Source organism: Malaya genurostris, chromosome 2, assembly GCF_030247185.1.
Source record: "Malaya genurostris strain Urasoe2022 chromosome 2, Malgen_1.1, whole genome shotgun sequence".
Taxonomy (NCBI): Eukaryota; Metazoa; Arthropoda; class Insecta; order Diptera; family Culicidae; genus Malaya; species Malaya genurostris.
The window spans coordinates 160,726,725-160,744,142 of record NC_080571.1 but is presented as its reverse complement, the minus strand read 5'-3'; the positions used below and the strand labels follow the sequence as shown (position 1 = coordinate 160,744,142).

General features: G+C 34.7%; 1 protein-coding gene across 2 annotated transcripts; it reads left to right on the top strand.

Moving 5' to 3' along the window:
* Window positions 1-12,412: 12,412 nt before the first annotated feature.
* LOC131430729 (SERPINE1 mRNA-binding protein 1-like) lies at window positions 12,413-13,957 on the top strand. 2 transcript variants are annotated; one of them, XM_058595921.1, is made up of 2 exons: window positions 12,413-12,521; window positions 12,605-13,957. In XM_058595921.1, the coding sequence occupies exon 2, from the start codon at window positions 12,630-12,632 to the stop codon at window positions 13,845-13,847; it is 1,218 nt and encodes a 405-aa protein (XP_058451904.1). In that variant the 5' UTR covers window positions 12,413-12,521; window positions 12,605-12,629; the 3' UTR covers window positions 13,848-13,957. The 2 variants fall into 2 exon arrangements, with proteins under 2 accessions (XP_058451904.1, XP_058451905.1); XM_058595922.1 differs by having other exon boundaries at window positions 12,437-12,521; window positions 12,619-13,957.
* Window positions 13,958-17,418: the final 3,461 nt, after the last annotated feature.

Here is a 17,418-nt window from a genome sequence, read left to right as displayed (position 1 = left end):
TTCAAAACCGTTAACACTCAAAATAATAATCATATTATAGTTACGTGAAAAGTTATGTGAATATTTTCCACCCTACTTTTCACGTAGGTTTTAATGGACTGGTATTTAAAAGCTGTTTAATGCATAATCCAGTAAAAGTTACGTGTTTCATAGGTAAAATGTAATGTATGTTCATATCACATTTATCTATCAGTTCATATCAAATTTAGATACCAGAAAATTACTATATATATATATATATATGAAGTCGAAAGGTAGATTCCAGATTTTGATATAAATCTATGAAATGAAAAATGCCATGAAATATAAAACATTTATTTCAGAAAATTCTCATATAATTCCAATGGCTTAAAAAGCAACTAATAACACAGACTAACAGACATGACAGTATGAGTAAATTCTTATAAAAAATAATTTTTCGTGATGCACTAGTTCCACCTATATTATACTGCGCGAACTATTTACTAGTACTAGTTGGTTCCCCCTCGTTTGTCAACACCGATAAGCTGCTTGCAGGGATGCCTGATTTCATCATAATATTTGGAAATGAATCGTCACAGTAAATTATTATATTACGTTAATAATATATTAAACTTTTTAGCGATGTTGGAAGGTAACCATTTATTTTTCTCAACATTGTTCATCTAGACTATTTTTTATTGTGTTGGTAATTTTCACCCGAAATTAAGTGGCGGCAGATCAGAAGCAAGTAAATATTGCCACTAAACGGGTTCGATTTTGTATTGCGTTGAAGGATGAGAGGTAGGCACAATTTTGTATATAGTTTTGGCAATATGTATTAAATCTGTATCCTGCATGAAATTCGCATACAAATGCAAATACATATCAATACATTACAGGTAATTCTGTATAAATGGCAACTCTGTTGGTAAATGAAAAAAATAAACACAGTCTAGATGACAGACAGGATGTTTTTGATAGGGTAACGTGGCGCCATCATGACACATGTGAGTACTGTCCCAAATAAAGGAATATTCGAAATGACAGTTAAAATGATTGAAGAATCTAATTTGAGTGTCCTGTCTGTTAGTCTGTGCTAATAACGTCGTGGTATCTCAAATCGACAAGCCTCCAAAAATCGTTTTTGTTGTCACTGCCATCAAACCGAAGCCGAAGTCGAGATCCAAGAACTCCCACAACACTACCGATGCAGGTTGAAGTCGCATTACATGGTTCCAGCGACGACATGACCTGGCACTCGTCTATTAAAACTGTATCGCAAATCTGACTACCCCTCAGTAACTCGAAATGTGAGAACGAAATTACTTGAAAATTTGTTAAAACTGGCAACTCGATTTGATAAATTATTGATTTCGAATAACAGATACCTTGGATACTGTTATTCAAAAACATGTTTATGTAGATAAACAAAACTAACTCCGAATCGATATATACCAGTCGCGCATTGCGACTAAGAATTTCTGCTAAGATCGTATCATCAGCATTACTATTTTTTCGCGCCATTGAGACAAACTTTTGTTTTATGACTTTTGCTAACACTAGAATAGTTTTAGTATGACATCTGGATAATTCTTGGAAATTCTCTTGAGAAGACTTGAAACGCATCTCCAATAAAGATCTTCATGGAAAACAATCAAGCTTTCTAGCATGATTTAGCAGAGAAATAACATAAATAGATGCATTTTATTGTTACTGACTCAATTTTTGAAGGATATTTGAAAATAGCTTAAATTTAATACTGGTGTTTCAAAACGATATCACAGAACGCAGCAATTTCATTATCGTTCATTTCCCATTGATTTAAACTTCTGTAAGGGTTCTTCTAGTGTTACGAAATAATGTTTTGGTCTCTATTGAATGCATAATAAACGAAATAAACATCCTGCTCCACGTTTTTTTTAGTTTTAGAAACAGTAATTTTTCTTGATTATTAGCAAATACACATTATAATAAATTCAGTTTCGTCTTGTGTCCATATTATTGCAACAGATTTGGAAATATGTGGCTGCACACAAGAGAATAGATCGCTTTATTCCAAAATTAATCCTTTATTTTTTTTTTGGAATTTTCGTGGCTACTGACAATGGAACGGGATAGTTTTCCAGTTTGTTTGTTTATTTCTATATATGCGGTTCTTTGACAAAGAACGCAAAGCAACCAGAACCGTGTTGCCTAAAAAGAATAATTTTATCATTATCAAGGGGCCGCTATATTTGTGGCAACTGACGGAAAATCACTCACAGACACTTTTATTTCGATTTTTCTTCGGAGTGCCTGGTCGTGTCGTCGGTTCCAGTGTCTCTAGCTTCATACCGACGGCCTGTTTGAAGCATTCGGCAGGAGTGGGTAAACTTCCGGACTCACGCAGGCACTCGGTCCAGTTGAACACATGGAAACTTTCATACTGGAATGGTCCGGTCGATGGAGTAAAAAATTGTAATTAAATAACTTTTCTCGCAAATATTTACACTACTTACACTTCGAGGGCCACTGCTCGCCATTTTCAAAATCGAGTTTTTCACACTGGAAATTCACGTAGATTGTTTGACGTTTGGTCAATTCACGTAAACCTTATGTGATGACTGTATTAATTTTAGGGGATGTTCGTATAATATTCATTTTCGCCACGTAAAATATTCAATTTGACATTTGAAACCATTCTACGTGATTTTTCAAGTGAATCGAACGTGAATTTTTATTTGAGTGTACATTATGCATCTAGAACTAGAACACTACTGAATATGCCCTAAGCTGCGAACCAGATATGCTATTGTCGCTGCAGCACTAATCTGCAATTCGCTGGACAGTCCAGCGCAGCGACGTTGCCGAGCGACGTCAGTTGAATTGCCATTTCCTATACATAAACTGATAGAATCATGTTACTTTATACATATTTTGTTGTCTTGTTTATGAACCACATAAATGAATACATTGTCTTGCCTCCACTATCGAAGCACATAACGATGGAATATTACTTTCTGTATGCGCTTAAAGTTGCTAAGGTATGTTTGGGAATCAATGGGTTTGACACTGAACGTTACAAGGGAGTGAATTTTCGTGCAATTATGAATGATTAATATATCGCATGGAAGTCTACATACCATAGGGGCACGGTGAACTTCGCTGGAGCAACATAATCAGGCGAGAGAGACGTCGCTTCCGATTTTTATCTGCATGCACAATATTTATACAGATTTATCCAAGGGGCAAATCACTCTAAACTCTAGACAATCTCATACTAATAAACTCATGTAATTCCAAGATAATCTTCTCTAATCTCATTTAATCCCAACTAGTCTAGATAAGTTTAGGTAATTTAAAACTAATCCAACCTAGTTTTGCCTAATCTGTATCTGTCATTCGAGCTCCCACGCAGCCTAGTGTATCTGTCATTCGAGCTCGCACGTAGAGATGCCATTTATACAGATTTATCTGTATTATACAGATTTTTACATGCGCGTACAGATTTAATACAGAGTACAGATTTAATACAGATTTCTCAAATTTAATACAGATTTATACAGATACCACAAAAAGTAAGAAAAAAATAATGAAACTTTTCCGTCTGAGCGTGTTCGATTGCCCATATTAAAATGAAAATTTTTTCGTGCAGCTGTTTAATGATGAACGCTGAAATACATTTATATCATAATTTGAAACCAATTTGAACTGATGTTCAAGGAAGTCATGGCGTCATGAAACTTTATTGTCAGACTGGAAAGTTGTATGACCTGACTTGACGTTGCGTATTGGGCGTTTGAATTCCAAGTCATCATTTTCAAACGAAAAAGTATATGGATTTACAATTCAATTGTGGTTGATAACAAAAACAATTAAATTTCGTCGTTGAATGTTTTTGTCAGTACGGCAAGGACTTACGATATAAAGGAATGCTCCTTGCATCTGCCATTCTATAACAATAATCTAATGGAATAACATCTTTAAACATCATTTTCTTTCCGAAATTTCCTTTCATTAGTGAATACAGATAAATACAGATTTTTTATACAAAGCAATATTATATATATTCTATGAACATATCTGGCATCTCTGCTCCCACGTTTACAGCTTCTTATGTCAAAATAATACTTTTCCAGATCTCGGCTAAACTTCTCTAATCCCATTCTAATCCAGCGAGATCCCTGCTAAACTTTTTTACTCCCGGTAAAACTTGTTTGAGTTCAGACAAAGTTTAGAGTGATTTGCCCCTTGGATTTATCTGTATGTATTATACAGATTTTTACATGCTCATACAGATTTAATACAGAGTACGGATTTTATACAGATTTTCTCAATTTAATACAGATTTATTCAGATTTCACAAAAAGTATCAAAGAAGAAATTAAACTTTTCTGTCTGAGCTATCTTTTAGTATTTGATTCCAGTGACGAGATAAAAGTCTGTCAATCAATGGATAAATCACAAATTGATATGGAAATCTGTTGTGAAATCCGTTTATATTATAATTTGAAAACAATTTGAACTGATATTCAAGGAAGTAATTGCATCATGAAACTTTACCGTCAAACTGAGTATGACCCGACTTGACGTTGCATATTGGGCGTAGAAATTTTATGTCAAATAATGAAATCAACAATTTCAAACTAGATAAATAAGTGACAGTTTCTCTTTGTTCACTTTCTCACAATAATCGAAAGATAGAGTAAACAAAGATAATTGTCACTTGCTCTTACGACCTTCTGCAAAATCAACCGAGATTTATGGAATTACAATTCAATTGTTGTGGATATCAGTGCAGTAAAACTTCATTCAATTCAATTGAAACTGAATATGGAACACATTAACGATCTCTCTAATGCAGTAACCTTCACTCTCTGACACACACAATGTTTGCTGACGGCCCGAACGGGTAGCATTCAATTCATCACTCGTTTCTCTTCAATCGAGGCTCAGTTTAACCACCGTCAGTTGATCTTTTGAAGTAACAAAATATCTCTTTCAATAGTGTGAGAGCGCCCTTCAAATGAGGTTCATGTACACATTTGAATTGGTTCAAGATAATAGATGAAAGACAAACCCGATAGCTGAAATATCAATCACAGAATACACATAAATTAATTGTTTCCTCCTTTAGATTTTATTTTTAATACTTTACTCCATTTATAATCTATTCGTTCGAATTTGTTTACTACCAAGAGCGAAGGCATTGAAGCAGGTAGACTACTTGGCACTCGAAACTGAGCAAGCAAAACTTCAAATGACTAGGTACGATTATTCAACTGACGATGAATTCCAGGAACTTCACTTGAAAACGGCAGCAAAAGTCAAATGAATTAGTAGGAATATGCTGACGGTCAGGGGCATAAATTTCATTTTCATCTTATATTATTCGATTGAAAATGAAATTTTACCGCACTGGTGGATATACAAAATTTCGTCGTTGAATATTATTGTGAGCGCGGCAACGACTGATTGAGTCTACCATTCTACAACCACGTTATTTCATTTTATCAGTGAATAAAGATTAATACAGACTTTTTATACAAAGCAATACAGATTTTATATGAAAATATCTGGCATCTCTGCTGCAGACAGAGTGGGCGCGAGAAATTGTTTCGAGCTGGTGACATTAGCAAACCTAGAGCGATATTAGCAGCAAACCATTAAAGCCCTATCAGATTTGCAACATGGACTTTCTTCAACCCAAAGTTCAAGAGCTTTGCCAAAAAATAAAAAAAAATCGCGAAACATAGGACACAGGAAGGTCGTCAAATATTTCATTTGGATGAATCCATAGATAATAAATATAACCTGAACAGAAATTTTGAATCGTTGACTAGTTTTAAGCAAAGTTTATATGTAAAAACATATAAACCGGCGGCCACGCATTTTATAAACACAAAATTAAAAAGCCAAACTGTATAACGATTGTTATTTCTCCATCGAAGACAGTGAACACACTATATTTTGGGAAATATATAGTGACCGACAAATACGGCGTGTATTTTATAATCAAAAGAATTGTCGTATGCTCTAATGATAATCATATTTACGAAATGCATTTTTATGGAAGAAAACTTTTCCATGATAAAATTAGATGACTCTACTTGTAAGCTGAATAGAATTTCTAATAAAAATAAAACTTTCTTGAGCAAATTGCTATACACACTACACAAAGACTAAATTTACAAAAATTTTATACAATCAAACGAAAAAATAAAATTGATTATTTTTCTGAATTTATTGACTTTTGAATGACTTTTTCGGAAGAAATTTCCAATACAAGAAGCTCATTGAACGAAATATAATAACCGCATTACGTAGTTCAAATACAATATAAATCTGTTTGAAGCTAACTTTACAGCAGTATACCCTGATGACAATCACAATTATGAATCTTTTTTAAATAATATTTTAGATTTCATTATCATAATGATCTCGAGTCATTTCATTTACCGTATGAAATTATACAATAACTATTTCCTATACAAGTACAACAACTCATATCTTCATTATACAGTTTAATTAATAAATTTAATAAATTTAATTCATATGTCATATTACAATAAACATAACATAACGTAAGTAGTAATCATTACACAAAACATTTGCATATGATATAGTTTATACTAGAGTGACTATAATCAGAGTGCCCAGAGAACCACAAATCGCATAAGCACAGACTAACAGACATGACAGTATGAGTAAATTCTTTTAAAAATAATTTTTCGTGATGCACTAGTTCCACCTATATTGTACTGCGCGAACTATTTACTATCTGTACACCCCTTGTGTTATGTACAAGTTTTTTTACTAGTTGGTTTCCCCTCGTTTGTCAACACCGATCAGCTGCTTGCAGGGATGCCTGATTTCATCAACATATTTGAGAATGAATCGACACAATAAATTATTGGATTACGTTGATAATACATTTAACTTTTTCGCGAAGATAACCATTTATTTGACTCAACGTTGTTCATAAAGACAATTTTTTATTGTGTTGGTACACTCAAAAAAATCCACACGTTAACCTTATGTGAAAAAACACGTAGATTCCAAAAATGGCTTTGTCATCGGATTTTACGTGATCTTCTTAACAACCAGCGGATCATGATTGAATATGAAATGAACCATATGTCAGAATTATTGCTGTTGACACATATATTTTATGTGTCACGCACTTACTTGAATTCATTTTGTCATGTTCATTTTGTGCTCGCAATATGGCGTCAGTTGAAAAACCTAGAACAAACAACATAGGCCAAATCCCATTTGACCCTTCTACGGTATTTATCACAGTGATTTTAGGGTAAATAATTGCTTATTGATTTTATCGACAGTTATGAAGTCTAGCTAATTTTTATTATACTTTCAGATCTAATATTAGTACCAAGCAGAAGTATAATTTATAAGCGAATGTACCATTTAGTGAGTTTACTAAATGGCTCTGCGAACCCAATTCTCAACAACTTATTTGCATGACCAAATTACACGAATTATGTGCTCCAAAAATACGAAACTGGAACACAATTCAATTTCGTTTTTTTCTACAACGGAGTTCAAAAGGCAAAACCTCTAGATTGTGTTCCAGCACATCAATCACATCTTGAACTACTAGTTCCAGCTGAATGCATTCCTTAAAGAGAACAATGTTTGCTTCAGTTTAGCTGCTCCGGAGAAAGGATTTAGGACAATGCATTCTGTATTTTTGATATTTTTCGCAAGTGATTCAGCAGAAATGAATTTAAAAGTTAAATTTTCAAAATATCTGCGTGCGAACAAAATTTATCGCTATGTTATGTCCAACAGACTGTGTAATCTATTAGTTTTTTATACCAATATACATTATTAAGATTTAATGTAGAACTTTATAGTAACAATTACATGAAAATAATGTGACTATAACGTAAAATTTTGGTAAAAAGTAAGTTCAGATGAAATAAATTTTACAGCACAATCTAAATGAACTTTGTATAAATTTCACAAAAGTATTCTATAGAATCTACGAAAAAAGTGACGTAGATATTACGTGATACAAATGTGGACTAAGAGTTCATGAGTTCATTCTGTGCTACCTGTACTTCACATAAGTATTACAAGAAAAGTTCTATGGATAAAAATCACATAGTTTTCACGTAGCATTGAAGTGAGGATTTTTCTGAGTGTAGTTTTCACCCGAAATTAAGTGGCGGCACACCAGAAGTAAGTAAATATTGTAACAAAACGGGTTCGATTTTGTATTCCGTTGGAGGATGAGAAGTAGGCACAATTATGTATATAGTTTTGGCAATATGTATTAAATCTGTATCCTGCATGAAATTCGCATGGACGTAAACAAATCAATACAATACAGGTAATTCTGTATGTATGGCAACTCTGTTGGTAAATGAAAAAATAAACACAGTCTAGATGACAGACAGGATGTTTTTGATAGGGTAGCGTGGCGCCATCATGACACATGTGAGTACTGTCCCAAATAAAGGAATATTCGAAATGACCGTTAAAATGATTGAAGAATCTAATTTGAGTGTCCTGTCTGTTAGTCTGTGGCATAAGGTAGCACGAATTAGATCGTTTAAAACGCTGTTCATAATCACCATCGCATAACCATATAACTGAAGTTCATATTTTTCTCCATATGATGCTATCGCACAAGCTTATTGCGACGATGAGCACACAATCGCATAATTGTTTGAACAACCTCGCCGTATACAGAATTGAACTCGCATTACTTCCATAAATGTTTGGCTGTACATGATATCCAAAATTTGTCTGAATTATATCGCATTGTACGTAAAACCCCTCGCACAAGATGATAATTCCTAGCATCCAATGCGATTGGCTCACAATTCTGACTTTACTGGCTGAATATAAAAATATTTGGTCGCATTCTAATACGGAGTGTTTTACTGAAAATTTAAGAATACTTGTTTGAAAAATGGTTAGGATGATTGAAAATTATCAGTATCATGGAACATTTATGTAAACAACAGACTTGTTCGTGAAACAATACGAACTTCCTCACAATAATAAATAATTCTATAAACCTTCTCTTCAACGATATATTGTGAACACATATGTGTGAATGTGAGTGATAGTTTAGATCATAAAACGTAATGAGTTATTTCGCACTGTAAGATTTTAGTTATGCTTAGATATGCGATGTGACTCAGTCATCTGTAAGATAAAAGAAGAATGCATTCGTCTGAGATCGGGCTTATCAACAGCTATGGTATAGATGAGAGTAGAAAAACTCGGGAAACGAACCACAAGTTTCAGGTTCGAGCCTCGATCCGTAAAAGCTCATTGTTTTTTTTTTGCTTATTAGTAGGATATATGGTTAGAATCGCATAGACACTTGAATAAACTCTCAAAAAAATAAAAATAATAAACTCTCAAAAAAAAAAATCACTGAAGCTGATAAACTGAATCACATTAAATGCTTTACTACATCGCATTTAGTTTTTGATTTTTCGAAATTGCATGTATATCGCCTCCACTTTTGCACGCATAGGCCATATTTGCAGTGTGCTCTGCGATTTTTTTATAATATATAACAGAACGCATAATGCGATTATAGCTTGCGATATAGGTACGAAATGGTTTTCTGGGTGGCGACAGCTGTTCGTTTGGAATGACAACTACCAGTTCCAAACGAGCAAACGACCTGTCAATTCAATGTAAAGCTAATGGAATGTTTTGAATTGTTGCCAACATTACGGATGAGATGTCGTCACTCTGGTTATAGGCACTCTAGTTTATACTAGATAGAATTTTCTTGTATGCGGGATGTTTAATCGTAGTTTGCACTGAAAACGTAGTAGTAATCATTTTGAAATCGATTTTCTTCTACTCCGAATTTGCTTTTATTTTTGATATCTATTAGTACTATATAATAAACAAAAAATCGTTGCAAATCACTACTGCAAATCGCTACCGGTAATACAGCTTTGCGACAATGTGCCAATCAGAGCGATGCTTTCCCTTTGATATATCGCTTACTATTTCAAAACCGTCGCCTATGGCAGGGAAATCCGATATGCAATATGGTAGGAGAGATAAACTCGATTTGCTTACTTTTATAAGATTCGTCCTTCTTTGAAAAACAGCTGATTTTTAAATCTGTGCGGAATATTGAAAATCATTGAAACACATTTGTCAAAACACAAAGAGTAAAACCACAGCCAGAGTTTTGTTCAATAAACTAAAATTAAGTAAACCATATCAACTTAAAATTAAGTAAATACGACTCAATTGTAGAGTAAATATAACTCGTCTTTAAGTATTTTTCGCATGCGCCCAACGAAAACTACCTAGAGCCACTTTACCTAAGATTAGGTAGTTTGTGTGCAATGTACTCAAAATTATTTTGTTTAGTTAGAGTATTTGGCGAAACGAGAAAAACTTACCTTTGCCACATAAATCTTCCGGCTGCTGTCAAAATTGTTCAGGTGAAATTGCGTCATTATCTCGCCGTATGTGTCTAGTATATTTCTCTCTTCCTTCTTTTTTCTTTTTTGTCGTGAATACGACTCACTTTACTATGGGGTGCCTTTTCAAAATTTACCCTCTGAGAGAGTGATAAGTTTTTGATCGTGAATATCTATTGTTGTATCTAATGAATCAACATAATTCTTGCGACATGCCATCGGAAATATGATCACAATTTTATGATAAAATTTTCAGTTTTGTGACATAGTCTCAAATAATTCAAAATTAAACTTTTCTGAAATGTTTGGTATAAACGAGTATCGAAGAGGATAATTCATATGGCGCGTTTGCCTTTCTCGTATTTTGAAAGCTCATAGCTCAGTGATCTGTGAAAGGATTTATATAATCTAACTACCAATAGAATCGAAATTTTTCAATTTAAACGTGTATAGCAAAAGCATTGAAGTATTTCAATAGTACACTATTGAAAAACTTGTCTCATTTGATCCATGTCAACACCAGCCAATCAGAACGCGTTCTAAGGAAGAGAACGAAATATCTGCTGCTGTACAACAAATCGTCCGGGAAAAATGTTCCGAGAAGTGGTGAATATCGCAGTGAGTTCCTCAATTTGGTCCTTGTGAATGCTAGAAACGAATCCCTACAACATATTGATAGTTTCTTTCGATAAATTATGCATATCCGAAATGAAATAATCGACATTAAAATTCTATATGCGGCTATTTTTATAGCCGTTAGGACCGCCCATTAGTGAAAAAGCTACAAACGAAATCACATAAAAGGAAATCTTTTAACAAAAATTCAATCAGTTTGGATTCTATCGCCACTGCGAGCAGATGTGTTTTGTGTCGTCTGCACAGCTAGTTTCGCTTTCGACAAGAGCGATTACGTCACAGCTGCCAGTCATTAGCATTGGTGAAAAAACTACGGTGGAGAGCATTGCACAAAATCAGCCGTTAGGCTCTAAAAGTTTTCGAAAGAACTATTAGGATTTGTTGTTCGCAAATCGTAGGGAAATATCCTCAGTTTACTGCAAATCTAGAACAGTTTGGTTAGATTTGTGTACATTTCGCTGTGTGAAACTCACAGTAAACGAGATCAAGTGAAGCCTTCTTTGTTTTTGCGAAAAATGTTCCAGAGTTTAATGTCGTAGAGAATTACGCAATTTGACCTTTCTGAATGCTAGAAACGAGTCCCTTCAGCATATTGATAGTTTCTTTCAATAAATTATGCAAATCCGAAATGAAACAATCAACATTAAAATTCTGAATGCGGATATTTTTATAGCCGTTAGGACCGCCCATTAGTGAAAAAGCTACAAACGAAATCAGGTAGAAACAAGCCTCTCAATAAAAAGTGAAGCGTTCTTTGTTTTTGCGGAAAATGTGCAAAGGGGAATGCTTGCATAATTCATGCAATTGATCAACTAATTGATATTCGGAAGTGTTAAGGAACATGTCAGTTGTTTTCGTATTCATGACATCCAGTTATGTCTCTGACATTACCCACCCGCCTTTTTTATTCGACTTCATTTGATGTTTGTCAATCCCGCATGTACATACAAAAAACGAATCTTGAGACGAGTTAAATGAGATTGAAATATGTGTATGTTTGGTAGTGAGAAAGCACTGTTATTGGCAATAACATTTTCATAATTAGTATGTATGAAGGGCAATAATTTATTGCCTTTCATATGTACCTTTTAATGAAAAAATGAAACCAAGACGCTAAATATGTAGAACCGATTCAAAACGGTTCTGCCAATCTGTATTGCAAGAATCTTGCAGAAACAGAACCGTTAATAACCGCTAGGCGAAATTCTCTGCGGTTCTTGCATTGTTGCTTCGCGGGAGTTCTGGCAGAATTCCGGCAAAAACGCCCGGCAGACGTTGCCAACCGTCTGGGGGGAAATCTGCCCGCCGAGTACAAGTGGGTCACTTTAGTTAATTTTGGTAAGGTTTTGACTCAAAATTAAGTAGTGGTTGGTAAGAGTGTATATGATTTGTCACGCCCTTCATCTTTCAGAAGGATTGTTTTATAGGGAGTAAGGAATGTCAATTAAAGTTCATAATTGTCAATCGAAGTGAGAAAATCTTCCCATTTTCAACTAAAAATTGTTTCTGGAGGTAAGCTGCACTTTTTCGAATGCTCTCTTTATGAATATCTGTTCAAATCAAATTAAAGTAATTGCGAAAAAAATAATTTGCAGGCATTCATTTGCAGAAAAATATATAATGGAAAATACTTCTTACGGTATAAATGTGACCAATCGCTATGAACTTTTTTCTATCGATGATGATGGAGACGACCCCTTTACAATTACTCAGAACAAACAAAGAACTCAAAAAAAATATATGCATGTTAACGAGAACTCATCAAAGACGATGCTTAAAAATGCAAAATATGCAGAGAAGGAAAATAAAACAATGCAAATTAAAATTACCAACGAAAATAAGTATACTGAAAAGTCAGAATCTAAAAATTTTCCAACTGTGAATAATGTTCAGCGCGGCGAAAAGCCTACCATAAAAGAGACTCAAAAAGATAATATTCGAACAATACGCGATGAAGGAAACAAACATGGCTACGCAACAAAACATTCTGAAAGAAAAACTAAAATCAATTTGGTCGGTTCTGAAAACCGTGAAGACAAATCTAGAAAAAATCGTGACATGAGCATCGATGAGAATGTTAATCGCAGATCTCAGAATTTTAACAAGCGTATTGAAGCTCGAGGAAAACGAGAATTCGATCGTCAGTCAGGATCTAATAAAACTGGAGTAAAACCGATCGAAAAGCGTGATGGAACTGGGTCACATAATTGGGGCAGCGTAAAGGTAGATGCGAAAGATTTTAGTAATTATCAAGATGATTATTCGCCTCAAGAAACTGAAGATGATAAATTACTTGTTACTGAAAACATTAAAACCGAGCAGACCGAATTAAATGATAGTAAGTTGATAATCGAGGATGAGCTGAAAGAAATGACACTGGATGAATGGAAAGCTCAAATTGCAGCTGTCAGATCTAAGCCACAATATAATCTTAGAAAAGCCGGTGAAGGTGAAAATGCAGCGCAATGGGACAAAATGGTTGCATTGGATAAAAAAAAAACAGAAACTGAGGCTGACGAGGAAAACGAAATTCAAAAGGTTGGAAAATATAAACAAGTACTTGAAATCGAATTTCATTTCAACGATGGACGACGTGGTGGAATTATGGGTCGTTCTAGAGGCCGCGGCGGAAAGGGCACTCGAAATACTGGAAAACGCGAAAACGAAAAAAAGGAATTTGAAACTCGCGAGGGAGACATGGAAAAACGTGAGCGACGCAGCCGTCTACCACAATCAAGTGACGCAAATGTTGGTAATCACAAATACACAAAAAATTTTCGCTTCAAAAATACTGCTCCAAAAGTAGACGATGAACATGATTTTCCTTCGCTAGGCTAGTAATATGTTTTGATTACTGCTTAAAATTGCTAACATCTGTACGAGCCATGTTTCGTAAGCAGTTGCTTTTTCTCATATATAAGTTTTCAAATTAAAATATTGCAAACATACCAATAAAAAAGTTTCCTTGCTAAAATCACGAAAAAATCCCTATAAACGACCTGAGTCTACTGGACCAAGGTTACCATACTAATATTTTTCAATCCGTTTCCCTCCTCAGATTCAGTGTCATAGACTTATTCACAATTTAGAAAAAAATGCAGATTTTCATAGCTTCTAAAAATTAAAAGTTGATTTAGATGTTTCACCATGGTTTTTATGTGCATACGTAACGGATTTTTATCTTTTCAAATAATAATTTTGTTGCATGGGTATCACTTCACGGTGGAAATCAAGTGAAGTGAATCAGTTCGGGTTTACATATCATCCAAGTCAGTCGATAAAACAAAACCGCTTATATTGGGGACAGAAGAAACCAAGTACAGTATTGTGTAGTGAACAATAGACTTCGAAAATGAGTGAACCAAACGAACAAAAGCTACCGTCGGTACGAAAGAATACAATTATTGTTGACTTCAGACAGTGCAAAATTCGACCTTCGATACGAGAACTTGAAGGTTTGCTTAAGGAGCAAATGCATCTTGACATTAAACGTGTGCCTTTACTTCAATGCAATAAGACCAATAATGTTGTTTATATCCAGTTCAATGAAGAGTTGGATGCAATTCAATTCGCTAAAGACAATAATAATGTGCACTATGTGGAGCATGAAAATATCAAGTACAACATTCCAGTATATATGGAAGATAGTGCTATAGAAGTGCGTGTGCATGATCTTCCCTCAAGCGTCATCGATCCCTATATTCACGCAACTTTGTCCCAATACGGAGAGATTCTCTCTATCGAAAAAGAAAAGTGGAAGAATTTTTTCTCCGGTATTCTAAATGGCGCACGTTTGTTACGCATGCGCTTGAGGAGGCCTATACCTTCTTATGTGACATTCGGCCAGAATACAAGAATACCGTGCGAATCACTTGTTACCTATGACAATCAGATGACCACATGTCAATATTGCCAAAAAGCTGTTCAATACGGTAAGCCATGTGATAAACCGGACAAGGAGACAACTATACCAAAGGACAACGGTGCTTCCTTCACATCAACCCCAAGCAATCCTAGTACACCTGTGACAGTCACCAACAACAGGGAAGAATCCCCTTCAACGAAACCATCCAACGTAACCCCTATAGAACAAAGTACACCAGCTGCAGTTAACAGCTTACCACCTATTGTTTTCGCCAAATCGAGATGTTATTGCAGTTAAACATGATTGTCATGAGTGTTTTTATAACGTTAGGTCAAGGTATACACGCGGGGGAAGCTAGCACGGTATTAACAATACAACATACTATACAGAACGGTGTTTAAGGTGACCTAACTTTATATTTTGTTCAATTTACAATTATATCACAGACTACATGACAGTATGAGTAAATTCTTATAACAATAATTTTTCGTGATGCACTAGTTCCACCTTTATTGTACTGCGCGAACTATTTACTATCGGTACACCCCTTGTGTTATGTGAAAGTTTTTTTACTAGTAGGTTTCCCCTCGTTTGTCATTACCGATCAGCTGCTTGCAGGGATGCCTGTTTCCATCATAATATTTGAAAATGAATCATCACAATAAATTATTGGATTACGTTGATAATATATTTAACTTTATCGCGATGTTAGAAAGTAACCATTTATTTTTCTCAACGTTGCTCATCTAGATTATTTTTTATTGTGTTGGTAATTTTCATCCGAAATTAAGTGTCGGTAGACCAGAAGCAAGTAAATATTGTAACAAAACGGGTTCGATTTTGTATTAGAGAATGAGAAGTAGCACAGTTATGTATATAGTTTTGGCAATATGTATTAAATCTGTATCCTGCATGAAATTCGCATGGATGTATACAAATCAATACATTACAGGTAATTCTGTATGAACGGCAACTCTGTTGGTAAATGAAAAAAATAAACACAGTCTAGATGACAGACAGGATGTTTTTGATAGGGTAACGTGGCGACATCATGACATATGCGTGTACTGTCCCAACTAAATAAATATTCGAAGTGACCGTTAAAATGATTGAAGAATCTAATTTGAGTGTTCTGTCTGTTAGTCTGTGATTATATTATTACCCAGGTAAACTAATGAACTATAAATTATAATTATAAAGAAAGATTTCACAGAGAGCAATAATTAGGAAATTTGTCGCACTTAACCTAAACTAAAATTATTACCATTGAAGGTAAGACATAATGAATTTTAAGGCTGTAAAGTTAAAAATACTAAAATTGATTAACATTGAAATCTAGATAGACGGTCTAATTAAGCCTGTGGTGACAGAAATTCTGTAGATCAGTACGTGATTTTGGAAGGTCTATGAACCGATAACACAGCCACTAAAGTAAGGTTAGTTTATATAAGAATTAATAAGAAAACTGAACCTGAATGTACTTACAGGATTTTGTAATTAATCTATAAAGAAATAAATTACAAGAGACGGTTGTCATCGGGTAACATTACAAAATCTTGAATTGATTGAAAGATGTCGTCGCATAAATCTAAGCCTAGCAAGTCCAGTGCTATTGAACCACCGAAGCAAGACCACAGACTAACAGACATGACAGTATGAGTAAATTCTTATAAAAATTATTTTTCGTGATGCACTAGTTCCACCTATATTGTACTGCGCGAACTATTTACTATCGGTACACCCCTTGTGTTATGTAAAAGTTAATTTACTAGTTGGTTGTCCCTCGTTTGTCAACACCGATCAGCTGCTTGCAGGGATGCCTAATTTCATCATAATATTTGGAAATGAATCGTCACAGTAAATTATTATATTACGTTAATAATATATTAAACTTTTTAGCGATGTTGGAAAGTAACCATTTATTTTTCTCAACATTGTTCATCTAGACTATTTTTTATTGTGTTGGTAATTTTCACCCGAAATTAAGTGGCGGCAGATCAGAAGCAAGTAAATATTGCCACTAGACGGGTTCGATTTTGTATTGCGTTGAAGGATGAGAGGTAGGCACAATTTTGTATATAGTTTTGGCAATATTTACTAAATCTGTATCCTGCATGAAATTCGCATACAAATGCAAATACATATCAAATAGAGTTAATCATCCAGGAACTGAAGCGAGCTCGAAGAAAACGAATGAGCCCAGACGCAATCCTCCGCGCCAAGGTCGGATGAATAGAAAAGGTCACTGTCAATGCTGTGATAATCCCGACATCAGTAGGATGGTGCAATGCGACGTTTGTTATCTTTGGTTCCATTTTTCTTGTGCCGAAGTATCAGCGGGTATCGCAGATGTAAGCTGGAGATGTCCCACATGCGATAGAATGAAACAAACGGTTGCCGAAAAACAGACCAATAAAATTATTCAACAACTGCCAAAAGATACCGCATCCTTAATTCCGCAGAGCAAGACAGGTAGCTCGAAAAGTGAGACGAAACGACAAATGGATCTAGCGCTGAAGAAGGCAGAGGCTGAGTTTATGTTGG